The 23218-nt window shown below is 43.8% G+C and overlaps 1 protein-coding gene across 5 annotated transcripts in view; it reads left to right on the top strand.

Moving 5' to 3' along the window:
* The window catches only part of Atp8a1 (ATPase phospholipid transporting 8A1), a 209933-nt gene that overhangs the window by 168286 nt on the left and 18429 nt on the right, over positions 1-23218 (top strand). For all 5 annotated transcript variants that reach the window (XM_005359297.2, XM_026785120.1, XM_026785118.1 and 2 more), the window contains 6 exons: positions 259-333; positions 436-558; positions 4517-4595; positions 8592-8653; positions 12745-12801; positions 13838-13945. In XM_005359297.2, coding sequence (XP_005359354.1) covers positions 259-333; positions 436-558; positions 4517-4595; positions 8592-8653; positions 12745-12801; positions 13838-13945 — 504 coding nt within the window. The remainder of the gene's footprint in view (positions 1-258; positions 334-435; positions 559-4516; positions 4596-8591; positions 8654-12744; positions 12802-13837; positions 13946-23218) is intronic.

The following is a 23218-nucleotide window of genomic DNA, read 5'->3' as shown; positions in this document are numbered from 1 at the left end:
ATATATTCACATGAAGAAGCAATACCCATTTTTTAAATCTGCTATTGCTTGCCCATATAGGTATTTAGATTTGGCAAATAGAGCAAATTCTGTCTCAAATGGCAACTCTATAATGAAAGTGCCCCTTTAAGTCAAAAGTAAAGACAGGAAATGTCATTGTCCGGAGACCTGCAGACAGTCCACTGGTGCTAGCTTTTAGGGTTCCATGTGTTGAAATTCTGTCCTAATTCTGGGACTTGGGACCTGTTTTCTTCCTAGATCTGGTTTGCCTTTGTCAATGGCTTTTCTGGACAGATCCTCTTTGAGAGATGGTGCATAGGACTTTATAATGTGGTAAGTTGAGCCCATTTGATAATCCCTGTTTTGTTTACGGCTGAAGCTAAGTGTAACCGCCGTCATCTGCCGTGTGGTGTAACGAGCAGTTTGTCCCTTCAGATGTTCACAGCCATGCCTCCCTTAACCCTGGGGATATTCGAGAGGTCGTGTCGAAAGGAGAACATGCTGAAGTACCCTGAGCTGTACAAAACATCTCAGAACGCTCTGGACTTCAACACCAAGGTAGGAGCTGCTGTCCGCTCGAGTCTTCAGAGGGGTTTTCTCTGTGGCTGAAGCTTGGGACATCTGGCCTGCCTCGGCCAAGAGCTCCAGAGTACTGAGTGTAGAAGTCATTTGAAGGTTCCGAGTATGGGGGACTAAGGAATTTTGTTGGTTGGATTGGATTGCTTGGGGGTTTTGTTGTTTTTTATTCGTTGGAATTTTCTTTTTCTTGTTTTTCTTTTTTGGAAGATGACAAAATTAAAATGAGCCCACTCTTCATCAGGGTTCTTGGGGCAGCAGTGAGTAGACGCGGCCTGCCAGGCCATGTCCCTGTTCTTTCAGACAGTGTGGGAAATGGGTCACTTCTCACCAGCTAGTCACCTGGGACTGACACATGACACAGCCTGGCTTCACTTGTATATTGGGGTGAGGAGCATTATCTCATTCTTTCCCAGTCTCCTATCAGAGAAAACAACGTTCTCATTAGAATCTTAGACTGGGTGAGCTGGACATTAATTAAAACTATAGTCTCCGGGAAGTAACTTCCTGTTTGCTAGGTAGCCCTGAGGTTTAAAATTAAAAAAGCAAGATGAAGCATCCAGCGTTTTGTCTAAAACTGTAGTTTGCCTGGGTTGTTGTTTTGTTTTTTGTTTTAATCTAGAAAGTTGTTATTCTGTTTTCTTCATTAGCCTAAAAAGCAGCAGGTTTCCTTCTGTGTGATGATTTTAGCCTCTCTGTCCCTTCTCCCACCCCCGCTGTGTCTTCCCACCTCCAGTCTTTCCCTGTACTCTCAGATCTCCTAATTCTATTACCCCGCCCATCGCCCTTCCTTGAGCCTCTTCCTCCTTTCCTGGCCTCTGCTGGGTTCCTCACCTGTCTGTACACTCACCTGAACATGCATGCATCAAATTGAAGTCACAAGGGCAGAGGCGAGGAGACCGGGGGATGAGTGGGATGCATGATGTGAAATGCACAGAGAATTGATAGTTTAAACGAAATAACTAAATAGTTTTTTTAAAAAAAGAAAGAAAGAAAAGAAAAGATAAGAGAGAGAGAGAGAGAGAGAGACACTAAGAGCCACATACGAGAGAGAAGATACAGGGTTTGTTCTGTACCTGGGCCACCCCACTTAATATACTATTTCCCAGTTCCATCCATTTCCATTCAAGGTTCACAGACTCATTTTCCTTTAATGCTGCCTCATGAACGTCCCCCCCATCATTTTCACTGTCCACTCATCTGCTGGTGGGTGTTTGCGCTGACTGCCTTGCTTGGCTTCATACTCTCTCTGACACCTCCTGTGCCACTGTCCTTTCCTGTGACCTGTGATGGTCAGTCAGTCATTCCAGCAGCAAAGAATCGCATATCTGCCGAGTTTACTTTGCTGCAAGTGTATCTTCCAGCCTGTTTCCACACTAGGATTACGTAATGATTCAGGTTTCTGCCTAGTGTAACTGAGAGAGTGAATTTAAAATGGCAACCACCAAGGTATATGCCATTTGAAACTCTAATAGCCTTTGATTAGGAATAAAGCTAATGAACAAACGTGATACCTCTTTACTGACCCGTTTCCACTTAGGTTAGTGCACGATTAGTAGTAAATCTGTGGCAGTTAGAGATAATTGCAATCCTGGGTTTTGAATTTGCAGGCGTTTAGCATAGGAACTTTTAATATGCATTAATTAATAAAGCTCCCTAGAGCTGTTTAGTCTCGATGTACCAAGAACAACGTGAAACAGGTGTCTCGGTGCCTTTGTAGCACACACTGTAAATGATAGTGTGGAGTCTACAACAGGAAGCTATTTTTCTCCTGAGACTCAGTCTTCATGAACACATTGCATGGGTGTGCAGCAGCTCACGTGCATATACCTGGTAGCTTCAGGTTAAATAATTGAAATTGCTCAATTAAAACATCAAACATCCTGACGCTTGCCTAATTTGTACTCTGGTTTTGAAATTTATTTTTAGTGGTGTATTCTTCAACTGTCTTTCTTTATAGTATACAGTGTCTAAGTTAACGTCTTAATGTCTTATTTTTTAGGGTATTTATTTATTATAAACAACTGGTATCAAATTCTCCCCCACATTGCCACCATGGTTTTCATTATCAATGGTGAACATTTTCAGATGATGAAAAGCTTTTACGGTCCAGGCAGGTGCAGTGGTCATGAGCTCTTGTTTTCCTGTAAAAGTGATCTGGGAGCCAAGTGCAGACTGGTACATTGACGATACTTCTCACTAGCCTAGTGGGTTTTATCAAGCACAGCTACAGGTCCTTGCCTCCACAGTGTGGGCTCTGTGATGCTATCTTAGAAGGTAGCATCCAGCCACAAACGTGACCGCATCCCTTTTGAGAGACAGCCCTCATTGATCAACCCAGGATTACCTAGTAATTCCTGAAAAGCTACATCCATCCTCGTATGCCCTCTACACGTGACAATTATGGGCACAGTTTTGTGGTCAGGAAAAGGGCCTTAACAGGTAGTCTGCTGGATTGACGTAAGAATTACTTTTTCCTTCTCTGTTTCACTGTTGAAAAGCACTTTCTCTGTAGAGCCGGTCATTTAGAAAGACCCCATCCAGATCAACTCAGTCTGCACACGCCCCATATCTCTTTGGTAGGTATTTAGCTTACACATTCAGCTTGCCATCTAGTTTTCTAGGGCTTATAGATTTTTGGCAAATGATTTCAGTGAAACCGTTTGATTGCATTCCATCTACATGCTCTAAAATTCAGGAACAAATGGTTACAAAATGCATAGTTGTCTACACAGCGGTTGCTGAGGGTCCCGAGTGTGGAAGCATTGTTCCCTTGAATGATGAGGCTTACGTTTGTTATGGTAAAAGGGGTCGGAGGTCCTGAGGTCGTGACAGGGGTTAAAGGATTAGCATGTGACAATAAGTATCAGTCGGGGGAAAATGGAAAAGTAGAACTAATTTTTCTTGCACCCACCTGTGCTTTCTGTCAAATAAAAACTTGTGGTAATGACATAGTGAGCGGAGGCAACAAAGGTTAATGAGTAACACAAGTTCAGATGTGTAAAGTGCTGGAGCGTAAATCGGATCATACAGTCCAGTGTGGCTGGGTGAACTAACAAAGGAGGTTGAGATCACAGTGGAAAAGTTTGGGAGGCGGGACACTTAATTTCTGTTGTTTGAACAGCTTAAAGCTATTAATACGTGCCGATTGCATTTAGCATTAAGCTTTGTTTGCATGAAGCCATCTTAAATGGCGAAACTCCAGCTGTTGGGGGCTCATAAAGATTCGAGGCAGTATCCTATAGCTTAATATTTCACGTTCCGTTACCGGTCCCGACGATGCCGGCTCTCCCGTTCATAATACACAGGACATAAAAAGTAATGGCTGTTAAGTGGCTGTGGTGACTGAAACTTGGTACTGACAGATGTTAAACAATGGTACAAAGCCTTTGATAAGTTCAGACGTAGTCACAATGCTTTATTTTAATGAATATATAATCTAAATGTCAGACTTCGTCTTTGTTTCCACACTCTATGCGTGTGTGTGTCTATTGCCAGAGAGAGAGAACAGCCTTATGTATTCGTACCACTGAAACATTTACACAGTAATGGGACAGGAAGAGGGGGTACATTTCCCAGTCATGTCTTTTAAAGGTCGGTTCTTCGAGAATTGTGAAAAGAGTCCCAGTGTAAAAAATTTGTTATGAGATTTTTTTCCCCTCTTTGGCCAGCAGAAATTTAAACTTTTGATAGTGATTTTTTTTTAACATAGGAAAAAAAAATTCCAAGTGAAGCTGAAAAAACATCTTGAGAAACATAAAAATAAATAAATGACCCGTGAGCGTCTAAGGCAAAGAGTGTCTGTCAGTTCTGTGAATTCACAGCGGTGGCCCCGGCAGAAACACAGTTTGTGCATCTAGCTCGTAGATAAAAAGGAAGGTCAGAGGTCACAGCGCGGGTTTATCGCAAATGGTTCTCATGGATTCTTGTTTTCCCTCAGGTTTTCTGGGTTCATTGTTTGAATGGCCTCTTCCACTCAGTTATTCTGTTTTGGTTCCCACTCAAAGCCCTTCAGTATGGTAAGTAGAAAGGATATGAATGCAAAGAGGTGGTGGTGTCTCAACATTCTAGGAAAGCAGCTCATTGTCAATACGTGGTCAGCGTTATGGCAGGCTTTCCTTTCGTGGTTTTTTTCCTTAATCGAAAATACCGTGTCTCCAAAAGTTGTGCACACAAAGGAGACTTTCATTATTGCTTTAAGTCACGTGATTAAATGTGCAAAGCCCTTCTTCTCATGCTTCCCAAACTTAAAAACTTTGTCTCTTTCCCCCTTTGCGAGTGTCTGCCGCGACAGTGCTGAGTGCCCATGCCTGATATCATCTGTTTGTTGTTCCATGAGGCTCACGTTGGACACTTTCCACTGAGCCAGTTGTGACCACGTTTCCAGGTGATCTTGAGCTGACAGTTTTCGTGTGCTTTCCCCTCCACCCTGGAGTGTGCACTTTTGTCTCGGCTAGTCTCAAGGGAGTGATTTTATCCCATCAGTTATGAAAGAGAGGATCACGGTGTACTTCCTACGGATATAAAAATGATGAAGTAGGTGCCTCAGGGAGGAAGGATGTCTGTCATGCCTAGCCTAGTGCTTTGAGTCCCTGAGGCAGACCCCTTCCCTGGGATGCTAAGGAAGCTGCTGGCTCCTCGATTCTGTTCTCCACGGCGGCAAGAATGGAAAACATTGGCTCATTCTCCACGCAAGCAGCTGTCAGTCCTTCCTGAGTACAGGCATTCCCACCACGTATGAACTCATGGCTGTTCTCATAGCTCCATACCGGGCCTGTTCCTAGCTGCATACAGATCCTTTAACATGGGTTTCCAGGATGACCTTGAGAAGACATAAACCAAGTGCTTCAAGGATTAACACACTTGCAACGATGTCCTCCACATCCAGAGTCTTGTGTGTTCTTCCCCAGAGAGGCTCTCCCGGATCGCCCCTGTCCCCCTGCTGTGGCCCCCACTCGGTCCCATCGTCATCCTTATGTCTGCACACTGCTTGCCTAGCCTGGCTTGATGTTTTGGCCTCTCTGCCTCTTCCTCTTCCTCTAAGCCTCAGCAGGCTGAGGAGTGGGCCCCCACTCGGTCCCATCGTCATCCTTATGTCTGCACACTGCTTGCCTAGCCTGGCTTGATGTTTTGGCCTCTCTGCCTCTTTCTCTTCCTCTAAGCCTCAGCAGGCTGAGGAGTGGGTCAGTTTGCTGATACTTACTGTGCTCGGAACAGTGCCTTGCTTCTTGTGGGTACTCAGTCAGCTGTGGCTGGATTACCGAGGCTCACAGGGGGAATACATTAAGTGTTCCAGAGAAAGTGGTGGGCTCCTGACTGAGCCGAGATTGTAATCTCCTTTGTCAATGACTCAGGAAATTGTTAACAGCAAACACTGCTCAATTTCAAGATCATGGGGAATAGTTTGTTTTTTTATTGAGGTATAATTAAGTTACTGCCACATTTACCTTCATAATGCACCATTCAGTGGTTTTTAGTATTGAACTGTGTAAATGTCACCATCATACAATGCTACTGCCATCATATTTTAGCACCCCCGGAAAGAAATCCTGTGCCCGTCAGCAGTCACTCCCTAATTTCCCGTAGCCTCCTCATAGCCCTTGCAAACCACTCATTTTTCTATCTCTGTGAACTTGCCTATTGTGATCATGCCATGTAAAGCAGAGTTCTGTACATGCGCTGGGCTTTTTCACATTGCAGTATCCATAGTGATCCCCTTTCTGGTTAAATAATATTCCACTGTATAGCCATACCATTATTTAGTTACCCACTAATCACTTGGTGTACATAATGTTGTTTCTGCTTTTTTGAAGCAATCAGATACTGAAGTCCAGGGTACAATTCAGGACATCCTGGCCTTAGTCAAATTCACCAAGTAAAGTTAGTTTCAAAATGTGTAAAATCAACATAAGAATTAAAAGCAAGATACCGCCAAACCATGAAACTACCATTTCGACATCCTAAACTAGAAAAGGGAAATTTAATATCAAAAATAAGCCAAGCCAAACACCATGTAATATACTTTAAACATGCCAGATCTCTTGCTGTGTTTTCCTGGGAAACAATCCACATCAGCCCGCTTCAACCCAGCCGTCCCCAGCAGCTGCTGCCTGGGGAAACCAAATCCAGAAAAGTCTCGAGGATCCTTGGCTTTTTCTTCAAAGAATGAGTTACAGGTAGCACAGGCTTCAGTTCCCAGTTTGGTGTTGAGAGCTTTGTAATTGTTTTTAAGTGAGTGCTAGGAGATTGGGAGACTTGTTTTGCTTCAGAAGGAAGGAAAAACTGGAGCCCGTAGAAGCATGCAACATGAAACGTAATAATCATTTTTAGTGGAACAGTTCCAAGAGTTGTCTATGGATGCCTTATAAAACTCGAGAGCTTTTGGAAGTCTGTGGGGTCAGAATTTGAGTCTTTATCAATTTTAGTAATAGTCAGTTTTTTGTCTTTTTCAGTTGTGATACAAACTCAGTGTGGGATGAGTCACGTGGTGCTTTGGTGACTACAATGGCAGTGAACCTGTGCTTGTCTCTGCATTCCCCACTGCCGTGTATATCCAGTTTCACTTAAGGTTGCCCGTGAAGAAGCTGTCGGCCAGTGCTCTGACTAACCCTTGAACTCTGGTGTGTCTCGGTAGAGTTCTGAGAGACAGGCTGGGCAGACCTGAAAGCACATGGCTCGGTGTCTCACACTGGGGGAAAGGATGTTCTCTTCGTGAGTCGAGACACTGGCTGCCACGGGATTAAAGTCTCGCGTGGCACCACGTGACCAGTGGATTTTAATGTAAACAGGTACACAGAGTTCACTGGCAGAGTATCAGATTCCATGCTGGCAACCAGCCTTTAAAAAACAAAAACAAAAATCAGACCACTACCTCTGGGGGTGAGAATGCTTGTTGAGTTTTGATGTAATATAAAAGAATTACTGGGAAAGATTACCAAAAGAAACATAGACACACCCATCATAACTCCCTGTATATCTCTACAAATCCGTATTTCTCTGAAATATTGTAACCAAAGCAACATGGGAGAGCCCAGCTGTAGTCTGTTAAATTCTGGACATTAAGGAGATTAATGTAAAATAATGCCAATTTTCTCACTCATTTTTGTTTAGGAAAATAGTTATTTTTCATAAAATGTGTTTATATGACTTAGTACTGGGTTTATTACTGTTATTTTTAGATAAAAAATACAGATTTTTTTAATGTTCTGTTTTAATTTCTAATTTGGTAAATACTGATAGCTATAAAGCATGTATGCAGAAGCCCCTGGGGATGTGCAATCATTTCTGAGTGAGTCCAAAGACCAGGAACGACAGCCAGTAGTTTAACAGAGCCATCCAAGTGTCCCTGCCTCAGCCCAGACAGCATATGTAACTTGAGTGAACCTGAAAACCACCCGAGTAGGGAGCCTCATGCTGCCTTTCATGATGGAGCTGAGTACCCTGGGACTGAGCATCAATATTTTCCACCAGTAATAGCATCTCCTGGTTAGTTGCTATTCCTTCATCTACAATTATTTTTTGTTACTTATTCCTATAATGACAAAAGACTTTAAATGTGCCCAGAAGTCCAACCAGACCGTCAAAGCATCCTGTGCCTGAAATCAGCTTGGTGTATGGTTTTTCACGGCTCCTCTTGGTCCCATGTTAGCAGCTTCATTGAGAAGGGTCCAGTGACTGTCCCTGATGCTGTCAGCCTTCTGAAAATCTCATCCTGTCAATACCAGAACTTTAGGCTTTCCAAATGATTGAGTTCAACATTTTTGTGTATTTGTTTATTTTCATCTTGTGGAGTCTAGGAATTGGTTAGTGAGTCAGATTTCTCATTTGGTGTTTAATTTGTGGCCATCTGCAGCAACTCTATGAGGAAGCGCAGCATGGTCTCAAAGATACACTTCAGTTCTGGCCCTACCATGCACCTCTAGGTTCTTCTCATGTTCAGAATGACTAAGTTGCTGTCTTGGTTTTGAACCTTCCTTCATGTTCTTCCCTAACAAGCCTCCCTTCTTTCCTTGCAGGCACAGTATTCGGAAACGGGAAAACCTCAGATTACTTGCTGCTGGGAAACTTTGTTTACACTGTGAGTTCAGCCCCCTTGCTTGCTTCTGTCTAATAGCCAATGCCTTTTGTCTCTGCCCCTTTCCTTTCAGACTTAAACGTGTGCAGGGTGGGGTTAAGGGTCATTTAGGGTTTCCTTTAAAAATGAAATAAGGCATTTGGAATATTAAGAGCTTTCTACATATGGTTCTGTTGGGTTTGTTTTGTGTATTGGGCTATTTTGTTGTTGCTTGTTTTGAGATAGGACCTCACTGTGTAGCCCAGGCTGGCCCTCTTGCCTCAGCCTCCCAAGTACCAGAGATCACCTGGCACAGGTACACCACACCTGCTCTTTTTAAAAATGATTTGGAGTCACTGACTTTAAAAGATTTCTGTTACTTTGATTTCCAGTATTTCTTCTTTACTCTTACTTTCCCATTAATTCTGTTTTTCATTAATTCATTTTTAACTTTCTCCTCTAATTTATCTTACTGCCATCACTAATGTGTGTGTGCGCGGGGGGGCGGGGGGGGCATACTGAATGCTTACAACATCATCAAAGTATTCTTGGGTGTGTAACCAGCGAGTTCTCTAAAGGCTCATGCTAACTAACAGTAGGGTGATTTGGGACGGAATAAGTGGCTCAATGATTAAGAGCACTAGCTGCTTCTGAGGACCTGGGTTCAGTTCCCAGCACCCACATGTGTGCCTTACAGCCATCTGTAACTCTAATTCCAGAGGGTTTTCACACTTTCTTCTGGCCTTGGCAGACGCCAGGCACACAAGTGGTACACATATATACATGCAAGGAAATATCCAAACACGTAATATTTTTAATAGAGAGACTCGTAGGCTTAGGTAACGTTTCCCCACAGCTGCCAGAGACCCACCATGCTCTTCCCACTGCCTCTAAGATGCCAGAAACACTCAGACCATTCTTCTGCTAAAACCCAAGAGGTCTATGGACTGCTAGTGCGCATGGCCAGACAGCTGAATCCGGAGCACAGTCATTCCAGCCTGAAATGTATATACCACGACCAGCACTCTGTCTATTCCTTATACGCCTCACTCCCCACCTGCTCACTCACTCTCTCAATCCTCTTCAGCCTCTGTGTAGAGAAAGCGGGTCAACCAGCCATTGGTGTGGCTGACTCTTTGATAATTGTCCTCAAATGTCATTTTGAGCCTGAGAGTATAGCTCAGAGGAGAACGCATTTCAGCCCCCAACACTGAAAACTAAAATACACAAATCTCAAGTGTTGAAATAACTGAATGATAAGAAATTAGGTTCATTTGCTGTACTGACTTGTTTGAACTCTCAACTTCATACAATCTAGAAGAGAGTCTTAATGAGGAATCTTTTAGATCCACTTGTCCTATGGGCACATCTATCTGTGGGGATTGTTAATTGAATTGAGAAGACCCTCTATTGAATGTGAGTAGCACCAGTCCATGGTTTGGGCTTTGCATTATATAAAAATAGAGAATTCTAGCTGAGTATGAAGCAACCGTGCACAGAGACATGCACTGGTTCTATCCCTCCACTACACTGTGCCATGATAGAGAATTCTAGCTGAGTATGAAGCAAGCGTGCACAGAGACACGCATTGGTTGTATCTCTCCTCTTAACTGTGGATATGATGTGTGATGGTCCTGCCTTGATTTCCCTGTAATAATAACGGGAACCTGGAATTGTAAGCCAGGCCAAATCAAATGTTTCTGTATTGCTCAAAAGGGGGATGTTCTAGCACAGCAACAGAAGTCATACTCAGTCAGAGGGCTTCAGGTTTGAGAAAAATCTTGGGATTTCTTTCCACTGGTGTCTTCCCATTGAAGGAGTAAAAGAAAAACAATGGTTGAGAGGATTGTTCTCTTATAACATGAATGCCAAAACTGAACTGTGTATACGCTTAACTAGATAGCTGAAAATAAGCCACGATTTATATTTTGGCTGTCTCTTGGGGACATACCATAAAGTCTCGGGTTCTTAGAAGAGTACTTTGCTTTCATTTTGTCCCTTACTGGAAATTTTATTGTAGCTTATGCCAATATTTACTAATATGGGTTTAGTATCTGTAGATATTAATCATAATTTACCAACAGATATCCTGATGAGAAAGCCCAACTGTACCCTCTATACCTTAACTTTTCAACCCTGCCCAAAAATGTCTAAACATGTACTGTCCCCAAAAGCTGAAAGAAGGGTTGGGCCCTATGGGCATTGGCAGTCGCCAGTACCAGGCAAGAAATACATTCTCAGTGCTATGAGTTAATCCTAATGCCCAGAGTTTCCTTGATTCATGATGTTTCAGTTTTTTACATGAAATCATAAATAGATCATAATAATATGAGCACTGGTCTGAGTAGTCTGTATTCAGTGTTTTAGTCAAAACCACCTTGTGAGGAAGATGCTCTAGTTGGTCTTTCATCACTACAGACAAACATCTGCACAAAAAAAACTTAAGAGATAAAGTTTATTTGCTCAAGGTGTTAATCCATCCTGGTGATGGATGATTAATCTTGGTTGTCAATTTGACACACTTGGGAAGAGGAAATGTCAATCTAGGAATTAATCACCTCCAGCAGGCTGGCCCATGGGCTGTGGTAGGGCAGTCTCTTGGTTGCTAATTGATGTAAGTGGGGCCATCCCTGGACACGGGGGCTTGGGCGTAAACCTAAGAGAAGTCCCTTGGCCTCTGCTTCAGTTCCTGCCTACAGGTTCTCTCTTTTTTTTTTTTTTTATTTTATTTTTGGTTTTTCGAGACAGGGTTTCTCTGTGGATTTGGAGCCTGTCCTGGAACTAGCTCTTGTAGACCAGGCTGGTCTTGAACTCACAGAGATCTGCCTGCCTCTGCCTCCCGAGTTCTGGGATTAAAGGCGTGCGCCACCACCACCCGGCTCTGCCTACTGGTTCTTGACTTGAGTTCCTGCCCTGACTTTCACTTCATGATAGATATAACCTGCAAGACGAAATCAGCTCTTTCCTCCCCAGGTCACTTTTTTTCAGTGACCTGGGGAGGAAAGAGCAACAGAAAACAAACTAAAACAGAAATTGGTACCAGAAGTGGGGTCTTGCTCCCACAAACCTTACCATGCTGTGTGTGGGGAATAATGTAGAGTGTCAGGCTGTAAATGACATTGAGTGCTCAGAGTGCAATGGGCTGGTCTATGAGAGCTTAGAAGACAGCAAAGACAGACTTATGAAGTTTCAGAGAGACATCTGAGAGCCCCTCAAAGATTCTCGGGGCCATTCGTATAATATTTCAAATTTAAAGTCTGAAGTTTCTGGTCAGTGAAAGAGCTGTGATTAGCAAGAGGACTAGTGTCACGGAAGCAAAACCTTTGCTTTGCCAGGACATTTGAACAATTGATGCTGGGCAGCAGGGGCCAGAAAGCTGCCATAGAGATTAATAAGAGACTTCCTCTCAGATGACGTCAGCCTGTGTCAAACTGACATAACACTAGACAGGACACCATATAATCACCCCAAAGGGTGTGTGTTTCAAGAAGTGACTGACTCAGCAGGGCAGTGGTGGCACGTATCTCTAATCTTAGCGCTCGGGAGGCAGAGGCAGATGGATCTCTGTGAGTTCGAGGCCAGCCTGGTCTACAAGAGCTAGTTCCAGGATAGGCGCCAAAGCTAGAGAGAAACCTGGTCTCAAAAAAAAAATAAGAAGAAAAAAGTGGCTGACTCTCATAATCCTACATTTGCAAAATTATACATACACAAAGTTCCAGAATAAAGACTTAGATTCCTAAACATCTAGTTGTTTGCTTCTATAATTTATCTTTAAAATTCAGGAAGTGAAAAAGATTCTGTTAAGGGAAGCACATGCCATCACTGCTCATGGACTGTACAGGATACAACCAGCGGGGCCCTCATTAGCCTCCTTGACTGACTCTGCAGCAGCGAATGTGAGCAGAGGCAGAAGAGGGGCGGCAGGAACCATGCACATGGCAACTGCTGCCATGGCCTAACGAGTGCCATTAACCTGAACCACGAGTTTGATAGGCATAGAGCTGGCTTCACTCAGACCTATTTGTTCTTTGGAAGGCCTCTCTGGCGCTTGGCAGATTTGGATACCATGACACAATATTATAAGACAAAGTAACATTTTCCCTTTCTGTTTTTAGTTTGTAGTGATAACTGTGTGTTTGAAAGCTGGACTGGAAACCTCGTATTGGACGTGGGTAAGAATATCTCTAAGCATGTGTCTCTTTGTTACAAAGTCTGCAGTTAGTGATTGTGGAGCACTGGGCACAGAGAGAGGGAAGTAGGGATTTTGCGTTGAAAACACTGAGCTAAATGTGTTTATTATTGAGACCTCTCGAGCCTTTAACAGTGTTGTACACTGTTACCAGCTCACAAAGATGGAGTCTTTCAGGCTAGTGATGCCATAGGACTGGTGTTCCACAGGAAACCTGTTAGAACAAAAAAATTAATGAGATGTAGAAAGCTTTCTTATGAGACTATCTTTGGATTGCCAGCCCCCAAATAATGACATGGAGACTTTTTATTAATTATGAGAGCTTGGCTTTAGCTTGGGCTTGTTTCCAACTAGGTCTTATAGCTTAATTAACCCATTCTTTTTTAATCTACGTTCTGCCATATGGCTCGATTACCTCTTCTCAGTACAGTACTTTCTACCTGCTCCAAGTCTGCTGGTGGATCCTGCCTAGATCCCTCCTCCTCTTCCTCTTTCTCCCTGGAAATCCCACGTATCCCCTCTTGCCTAGTTATTGGCCATTCAGCTCTTTATTAAGTCAATTAGAAGGTGCCTTGTCAACGACACATCTTCACAGTGTGCAAAAAGACTATCCCACAACAATGAGATACCCGTCTTCAGACACTTGACAAATGAACACTCTGTATAAAACACGTTCCGCTTTCAACACATTAGTTTTGCGGCCTCTCCACTTCCAGATAGGGAGAGTTACTAAAGAAAACAAAATTATAGTTGGATACTCAAGGAGGAAGGAAATTGGAGCGAGAAATTTGGATTTGACACCTATTGACTTTGGTGTAATTCTTTCTCGTGTGTCTAACGTCTTTGAGGAAGAGCATGCAGAGCAAAGATAAAGGAAAGTGGAAGCTATGGATAAAAAGGATAAATGTCAGAGCAGAGGCCAATGGGGTTTTTCTGAATTCAGTACACATCAGAAGAGAATCTGCAACTGTCTTCATAACGTTTGCATGCTTGACTGACCCAGATTTCCTTGCTCACAGTTCAGCCACATTGCCATCTGGGGCAGCATCGCACTGTGGGTGGTGTTCTTTGGAATCTACTCATCTCTGTGGCCTTCCGTTCCCATGGCCCCCGATATGTCTGGAGAGGTAATGTATGTTAATGACTCATGACCCAGCAGAACCTTAGAAATGGGTATCCGTTACCGAACCCTCATCCCACTCAGCATGACTTTCCATCTTGAGGGTCTCTAGTCAACTGCGTTTGACCACCCTCAAATGTCACAGGTGGGAGAGATAAATCTCCAACCGGTATTTTAAACTTCAACATTTAACTTAAATCTGACTTATCCTTTCCTAAACACACTGGAACAATAAAATATGGTTGTAGGGAATTTGAATCTTGTCACGAGTACCCACATAGAAGATACCATTTTAAAAAGTAGACCATAAATCCACAACTGTGCTCAGGATAAGAGACTTCGGGAAATGGTGTGGCTCCTTCTTTGGGACAATCTGTCATTCCCTCTGTTGTCTCTGATTCCAAGAAGAAGTCAGTCATTCCGAGATGAAATGCGCTTTTCGAGTTGTCTAAGGACAACAATTTGACTCTTCATTTTGAAGGAACTGAGGCACGTGACACCTCAACCTTATCATACTCCATTTTCAATTCTGTCTTTCAGTTTCTTGTTACACTGGGAGGAATTGAGTTATTAGGTGTTCATAGGGGAGTGTCAAACTATCCCCTTTCCTTCAGAAGAGGGTCCAGCAGTAGGAGGGTTTATGATTTCAATTGCAGGAAATTTGACATAAAATGTATGAAAGAAAATGTGGAAAACATTTCGGGATTTCCTGTGACCTCACAGTTACTTGCAAATCAAGGTAATGTGAGCCCTGTTGCGGGCTGTTGTTCCGCCGTTTCCACGGGAGCCCTCTCCAGCGGTCTGCACGGAGTTTCTGCCCGTTAGTCTGCCTGAGGACCCTTCACTTTTGACAGTCTGGTTTATAGATCATTTTCATGAAATCTGATCTGACAGCACCCTGCTTTTTATAAATTAACAGAATGCAGGCACTTTAAAAAAAATGTGGTTAAATTTATTAGAGAGAGGCATTCTATACTATTCCAGGGAAACCAGATGCATCGACCAGCCCGCTTGTCCCTCCGTCACATGGGAAGGCATCTTTTGAAACATGCACACTGTGAAGCCTGGCAAGTTTGCAGAATGTGTTCTAAAGAGAACAGAGAGAAAGTTACAAATGCAGCTCCTCTTTGCCTTGGTTTCCCAAGTCTTTTTTTCCTGCAGAGGAACATGTTCCATGCATGTGACAGTGCATGTCGCCTATCTCTGTCCCAGCCCTGCCATGTCCCTGCTTTACGATGTCCGCCTGAACCTGCTTTTTTTCCCCCAAGGTCACGTCTAACTGAATCTCTTTCACTGCATGTTACGTCCACTGCGTTTACCTTGTTTCTTTGTGTTTATTTTATCTTCAAAACGAGTACCCCAGGAGACTTTGAGATCTCGATCATTTAAGTAGCTATGGCTTGTGGGTCTGATGACAAGAACTGAGTCGTTGACCACCTACTTCTAGGACAAGTGTAAAGTATGGTTGGCTTCTAGCCAACCACATAGAATTCTACCCCTGCCTGTAGAATTCCTGGTATTACCCAAACATAGAACTTAATATTGTCTCCTGAGACGCACGGCAGTGCCGTGTTTAATTCAAAGTGGAATGAATGTCAGTACTCCATCGCATTCTGTTCGCCTCGTGGACGCTGGGACCTGCCTGCTAATGGGAGCCCTGTTTCTTCCGGCTTCATGACTACCGCAACTTTGACTAAAGTATTTACATAGCTGGAGCTTCGCTGAAAATAGAAGGACCGAATTAGTTCAGCTGTAGTCTTTGCTAGCTTGTCCAAAACATGTCAGCTTCGCTTAGCCAACGGAAAAGATGGAGTCTTTACCCTTCTGTCGCCCTTCAGTGCCTGTCACATCTTTTGAAGTGTGTGTGCATGAGTGTGTGTTCAAGTGACCCTCATCTCCAACCAAAGGTTTGACAGAAATGCCATTCATGTTGTCAAACATAGGTGGTGTCCGTTTGTTGCTTGAGCAGTGGGGTGATTGGAACCCCTCTTTGTAGCAGTTCATGATAAGCACAGTCACTGGTTCTAGTAAACCTCAAATCACTTCAGAAAGAAGTGATTTCTCTTGTGTGTGAAATTTTACAAAGCCTAAAGTTCTATATTTCAACTGGGACTACAGAACGTGTGTGTGTGTGTGTGTGTGTGTGTGTGTGTGTGTGTATGTATGTATGAAGTTTTCGTTCTTGTGCCAAGGCTTTCTATCCATTATAAATCTGTGCAGAATTGATTGGTCATCTTCCAGTTTATTTAGTCATCTAACTTTGATAACAAAGCTGTTACAGCATATATAGGGCAGTATATTATTGTAGGTTGCAGCGGTCAGCACTGCCTGGTCTGACATGTGCTGTATAGTAAGCACCATGAAACAGCACCCAGGACAATGCCCAGAATGTAGGGATAGTTCAAGAACACCTGACACACTGAGTTATAGCTTTCTGTCACCCCAATAGCAAGGTCATTGGTGTCTGACTCAGGGATTCTACCTGCCCTGCCATCCTGTCCTTCCCTTTCTCGACAGCACTTCCTCCCGAGACACAATTTTGTACGTGGGTGTCTTAGAGTTTCTATTGCTGTCAAGAGACAACTTGACAACTCTTATGTAGGAAACCATTTAATTGGGTGGCTTGCAGTTTTAGAGGTTTAGTCCGTCATCATGGCAGGACATGGCAGCATGCAGGCAGACATGGTACTGGAGAGGTAGCTGAGAATTCTGTATCTTGCGGGCGACAGGAAGCCATCTGTCTCACTGGGTATGGTTTGTGCATATATGAGCCCTCAAAGCCCACCCCCACAGTGACACACTTCCCCCAACAAGGCTACACCTCTCATTATTGCCACTCCCTTTGGGGCCCATTTTCCTTCAAACCACCACAGTGGGTGTGTTTTAGTTGCTGAAAAGCTTAATATATATGGGCAGGCTTTGGAAGCTGAGACACTCGATGGCCTTAAAGGGGACATTGGCTGAATAGAGGAGCTACTCCTAAAGGTAGCCAAGACCTGTGAGGAGCCATAGCACCAATCAGCCAGTGCTGTTGAACTTGAACTTGCCCTCAGGTTCTTCTCCAGTGGCTGCATGCATAGTCAGTCAGTCTGACAAATGTCTCCAGGGATTCCTCTGCGTTAGCCACTGTTTCAGGTTCTGGATTCAGGAACGACAGAGATCGTGTCCTCCTGCAACTGACTTCTCTAGTGGGAGGAGAAGGACGATGGATAAATAAGCGGAATATCCATGGGTAGAGAAGCGCAGCGGGCAAGGGTACCATGTGCCAGGTTTCAGGTTTCCCACGGAACCCTGAGGCTTCTGCTCACGGTCAGACGCTAAGCCACTGGAGGAGCCTCAGGGTCTGGTAACCTGACTTGAGCTTTGCACGGGGCTCTGTCTGTTGTGTCAGGAGCCTATGCACGGTTATTTCAGGGTACCAGGTGAGAGATAGCCGTCTCTCAGACTAGGAGGGCAGCGGTCCAGAGAAGATGCTGAGAGCTTCGAGTGATGGGACTTGCAGGTAGGTTTCGGAATGTTGGCAGGGAGAGGGAGCTTCAAGACTGACTCTAGTGTTTGCTGTTAACAAAACAAGAACACATTAGACATTAACTCCCTGGCTCCCATCACAAACTTGTTTTTAGTAGCTCAATTTCAAGATGAATTAACTGAGCAGTTACATCTGAACTCACATGGGAAGTGGCCGAAGGCTTTCAGCAATGCTACTTCTCTGGTACTAGATGCTTGGTTAGGACTCCCTGAGTTTGCAAGGATGCTTTCTTCTGGTGGGTGTCTTGTAGATTTTCATAGAGAAGGAAACCTGTTGTCTATTGTCCTACAGGGCTACTTTTCCCAGGCATCAATGTGGCAAGGGTCATTACAGTGCCACAGCATGAGTTCTAATGTTGCTGTCACCATTGTCTTATCCACTTATATGGGGCAGGGTTTCCCCAGGGTGCCATGATAAATGCTAATTGAGCATTCATTTAAACTTCTGCTGTGTCTTCTGCAAGTGGGAAAAAAAAACAGTAGGGTAGAAGTCGCAGAGAGATCGATTTCAACTCAGATAACTCTGGAGCAGAATGCTGGACTTGGCCAACGTCATGCTCAGGTGATAGTGACCAATTCAGTCACTAGCAACACTGAAGTAGTGACTCATCCACCCCACACCTCCATGGTGCCTTCTATTCCTAGGCATCTCCCACCCCACCCCATGGCTTCTAGGGTCTCTCAAGTAGAACAAGTTGAAAGGGCTCAACTCTTACACAGCTCCCAGGTCTCAGAGTGTGAGTTATATAAATCAGGGAATGTACAGATACAGGTTCGTGCTCCCAATTCAGGTCAGTAGGCTCACATATGGTTCTGGATTTTGGAGTCATCTCCACCTTGTGCTTTTGGTTCATCTTTGCATCCCCGCCTAAAGACACAGCTGTTTCCCACAGCATGTGGAGGGGAAAACCCTTGCTCACTGACAGCAGGAAGAAAGAGAGCCCAGAGTGTTGTCCAGGCAGTGCAGTTTGTGGCTGGCATGGCTTGTGTCATATTGTCATGAGCTGAGAAGTAGCCAGTGACTAGCTAGTGACTCAGAAAGTGCAACCTCAGAACGTTCATTTCAAATCCCGCTGGTGTCCTCTGACGAGCTGAGGGATTCTATGTCATGCCTTTGGTGCCCATTGCGGGTCCTGCTCCCAGATGGGAGCTCTTTCTTCTCATCTTGTAGCCATCTTCCTGCGTTCATTTACCCTGTTACTTCATGGCTTACCTGGAACCCTGATCAGCTTCTTCGCTTAACCAGGTATGAAACTGTTTTCATCTCTTGAAAAATGCCCAGAGTTCTCATCTCTTGGTATCAGCACCCACCTTTCTTCAGCTCATCTACAGAAATCCTACAGGAAGATGGCTCAGCCATAAAGAACTTGCCAAACGCACATGAGCATTACGAGTTCATTTCAGGACCCAAGGGTTGTTTGGTCGGTTGGTTGATTGGTTGGTTGATTGGTTGGTTGATGATTGGTTGGTCTTTCAAACGCCAATGGTATAATGTAATCCTATGCTTGTAAACCCAACACTGGAAAAAAAACAAGCAAATCACACACACACACACACACACACACTCTAGAAATTCTATCTTCATATCCTAGACTTTGACCTATTTTGATAACAAAATCAGCTACTAATAATGTCCATCTTGTTTTTTGGGAAAAAAAAAAACTATGAAATGTCATGTGTTAGAATAAGAGAATGCATGGTTACCGCTGATCGGGGCACCGTATGCCTGACCGAGACACTCTTAGAAACCCTTATTGGTGTTTACTTACCCAGGAGCCACAGCTACAGTTTGAGGTGGGGCCTAGTGCACACCTCACAGTCACAGTGGTCCAGTCACCTCCTCAAGGTCGTGAGTGTCTAAGTTACACTTGGAACCCAGCCTCTTCCTGTCTGCATGACCACCATGCCGTCAAATATGTTCTTTCTCCTTTCTTCATTGTGACCTCTTCTCCCTGCGCCGTGATGGCTTTTCTCCCAGCCTTAGCAACAGTAGATGCTTAATCTTCAATGGGTACCAGTGTCGTAGATCAAAGCATTTGTATTTATTTCTGTGTACTTGGTGAAGTGGCCAAATGCTGCACGTAGCATTTCCATCACCAGCTGTCCTCAGCTGCCTCGGTCACTGTTTGGAGGGTTGTTTCACGCAAACCCACGGCTTCTTTTCCTGTGGACTTGCAGAAGGATCACCCGCACGTCAGAGCCTTGCTCATCCTCCGCTGACTCCTCATTGGTGGTTCTCAGTGGCGGGTAGGGTGTTCCCATGTGAGAACATTCCTTTGTAGTTCTACACTGTGGCTCTAACCCAGTCTTCTGCATCCCTCCCCAGAATGATGGTCACATGATAATGATTAACTACTAACTCTGTGCCCAAAATTGCTAAAATATGATTTTTAAAAGAAATGATGACATTAGTAGAAGAAAGTGGATTCTATGAAGTTAGACAATTGGAGGGAAATCTTTAAAAATAAAGAGGAAACAGCAACAAGCTAAATATGTTACTGTTTTTCCCGCCACTCACAAATATGGTTGTGATTTAAGAGGGCGAGTTTTTTCTTCAGACTTGACTTGTGTTTTTTTCACACCAGGACAACAGTTTATGGGGTACGGCAGACCCTAGGGATAGCGCTGTGTCATATAAACATAGACCAGCCTGCTTTTCAGACTTGTCTAGATGACGGCACTGGGTAGTTTTTGGAATTTCCAGAAGAAAATGTTTTAGCCAAAATGATTAGTAAACCAGACTAAAAAAAAAAAAAATAAGAAAAAGTAGCTATATCAAACTCTATCAAGGGTCATTTCACGTCGGGATTAATACCAGAAGCTAGGTTGCAAAAATGAAAAGAAAAGAAAAAAAGGAAAACTTTTAAATTTATTGTCGCTTTGCAGACACACACTGTAAAGTACCCCCACCCCCAGCGCCATCTGTTTCTGCTCTCCCTGGCCTCAGGGACCTATAAAACTACTGAAGGAAATTGAAGTTAAGGAAAGAGCATGTGTTTTACAGAATTTCAGATCTCTTGATTGAGGTTTGTAAAGTCCGTCTGAAAAACAGTAAAAACTTTTGTTGGGCCCTTCGATGTCACCCCTTAAGAAAGACATTCATGAACTGCAACCCTGATAAGATTTTCCTAAACTGTGCTATTGCCTATTTCCAACATCATAAATCATACTTCAGATGAGGAATTTCCTGGTTAAAATAGTCCTTATCCATCCATCAGCTCTTAATTACTGGACAGCAATATAATAACTTATTGGTTGTAAGGCCAGGGCTCCTGAGTGGGGCAGGGTTTTTATCTGAGATTACTGTGTTAAGTCAAGTAGCCTGGAGGGACCCACTAGCCTAAAAGCCAGCAGAAGTTCATCAGTGAGCTAAGGACAAGCATGCCCTTGATCACAGACCTGTGCCCTTGACAGTAAGGGAGACAGCTGGTAGGTTGCCATTCCCAGGCCCTTCCTGTTCAGAGAAGCCTATCTAGTACTGCTCAAGCAGAAGAGGTGTGAACACACCAAACAGGATTTGGACTCAGGACCTTAGCACACACTTTAAAATGGACACACTCTCCTGAGAGCCATGAAGAGATGTGGCATTGCTTTTCATAACCACAGCTTCTTTTCCTCCCATGCAGAGCAAGTGTCAAACTTAGTCCAGGCTCTGTCTTAGGAAGCAGAGAGCGGAACTGGTGTTGCCCATAGGTGGTCTTGCTAATGACACAGAAGTGACATCATAGCTGTGAGCCAGATGTGGTCTGCCCAGATAACTGAGCACAGACAGAGTGCAGCATGTGACAGATGTTCGTTAGAGCAGGGGGACTTGATGTGTCAGTTACTCCTCTACGTGATGAGTTAGTGTCAGTCATTTTATAAAGTAAAGTATAATGGGAGGAAAAGAGTAAAGGAATGGGATAGAATGGATGCTCAGAAGTGGTTTTGAAGCTGGGACAGTTAGGCTGGAACTTAGATGCCTGTTGTATATAAAAGAATATCTCAGGATCAAGGAAGAACAGGAGTCTGTGGTCTAAGGCTGTGGTGGTTTAAAGGAAAATGCCCCACCCCACCCCACCCCCAAGGCAGTGGCGCTGTTAGGAGATGTGGCCTTGTTAAAGGAAGCGTGTTACTGTGTGGGCAGGCTTTGAGGTCTCCTATGCTCAAGATACTGCTCAGCTTGTCAGACCACTTCCCGTTGTCTGTAAGTCAAGATGGAAGAACTCTCGGACCCTTCTCCAGTATCCTGTCTACCTGCATGCTGTATTGCTCCCCACCATGACAATACTGGACTAAACCTCTGAACTGTAAGGGAGTCGCCAAGATTAAATGTTTTCCTTTGTAAGAATTGCTGTGGTCATGGTGTCTCTTCACAGCAGTAGAAACCCTAATTAAGACAAAGGCATTTTTAGATAGTAAGAACATTGAACATTGAGATAATTCACCCCTGTACAATTTACCCAAGTAATGGCATAATGCTTTCAATATGCATTTCTCATAATAATAATAATATTTTGTTGCTGACTTCATCCTCATTTTTTGTTGTCTTTCCATTTTTAAAATAGCACAATAAGGAAAGCCAAACTACAACAACAACTCTGTTCCTAATTACTTTTTCTATTCTGGAAACTGTAGTCCTAGAGAACAGCATTTCAGAGGCACAGTTCCCAGACTTCTGTTCCCGTGCCGTGCCACTTCCAGTATGCATAGCCGGGCTTTACTGTTTGGATAGAATTGACTTCTGATTGAGCCAGTGCCTGCTAGTACCTTCTTTTTCCTCCGAACACCTTCCTTACTGATTTACTCTCCCGCCATCTACTCATGAGACAATGGACATGTGAGAGTTTCCTGCAGGGCACTGTTGCTTCCACACTGGGCATCTTAACTGCTCTCCAGCCCCTCGTCACCTCTAGAATTCTCCACAGAAGAGAAGTGGAGATGTTGTTTACTGGTGTCTACTTTACATACTTCCGAAGATCTTTGTGTGGTTGGTTGGTTGGTTTTTGGTTTGTTTGATTTTTTTTTTTTGGGGTTTGGTTGTTTTGTTTTTGTCATATATCTCAGGTTCCAAGGTAGCAAAGGATATTCTTGTGTCTTGGATTTGATGAGCCAGATCCTTGCAGCCACTAATGTTGACTGACTGAGAACAGGATTTACAGCAGACAAGACCCTGTGGGGGACTGAGGTTGGGTGGGATGGGATTGAAATTGGAATGTGGCCACACACAGTATACTTCTTCCAAAGAGCTGTATGACTGCTACTGTAGGCAGAAAAGGAGAAGCTGCATAGAGAGGAGTGCCAAGAAATAGCATAGGAAAAAAGTAAGAAATGGCCTGCAATTTGAAGCCAGTCATGGAAATAGTTTGGAGGTTTTGTTGTTGTTTGAATGATTATTTCATGAAGATGATGTTTCCTGAGGAGATTAGCAGATGCATGGGGAAGAGAAGAGAGGAAAAGTAAACTCACAACATACGACCGAAAAAGAGAGTTTGGGAGTGGAGGGTTTGAGTTTTCCCCTTACAGTACAAACCCCTCTGGGTGTAGAAGGCTGGACTTAGCCAGAAAGCAGTTAACTTCTTGAATCAACCATTTTATAACCAAATCCTAAGAAACAGGATAGGCTTGCTTTTAGTGTTTTCTCTAACCTGAACCTTTCCTGCAAGAAGTCCTAAGACTTCAAAGGTGCAAGGAAAACAGAAGACTCCACTCACCACACCATCAAGGAGTGTGTGTGTGTGTGTGTGTGTGTGTGTGTGTGTGTGTGTGTGTG

Source organism: Microtus ochrogaster, linkage group LG1, assembly GCF_000317375.1.
Source record: "Microtus ochrogaster isolate Prairie Vole_2 linkage group LG1, MicOch1.0, whole genome shotgun sequence".
Taxonomy (NCBI): Eukaryota; Metazoa; Chordata; class Mammalia; order Rodentia; family Cricetidae; genus Microtus; species Microtus ochrogaster.
This window is presented reverse-complemented; position numbering and strand designations above follow the sequence as displayed.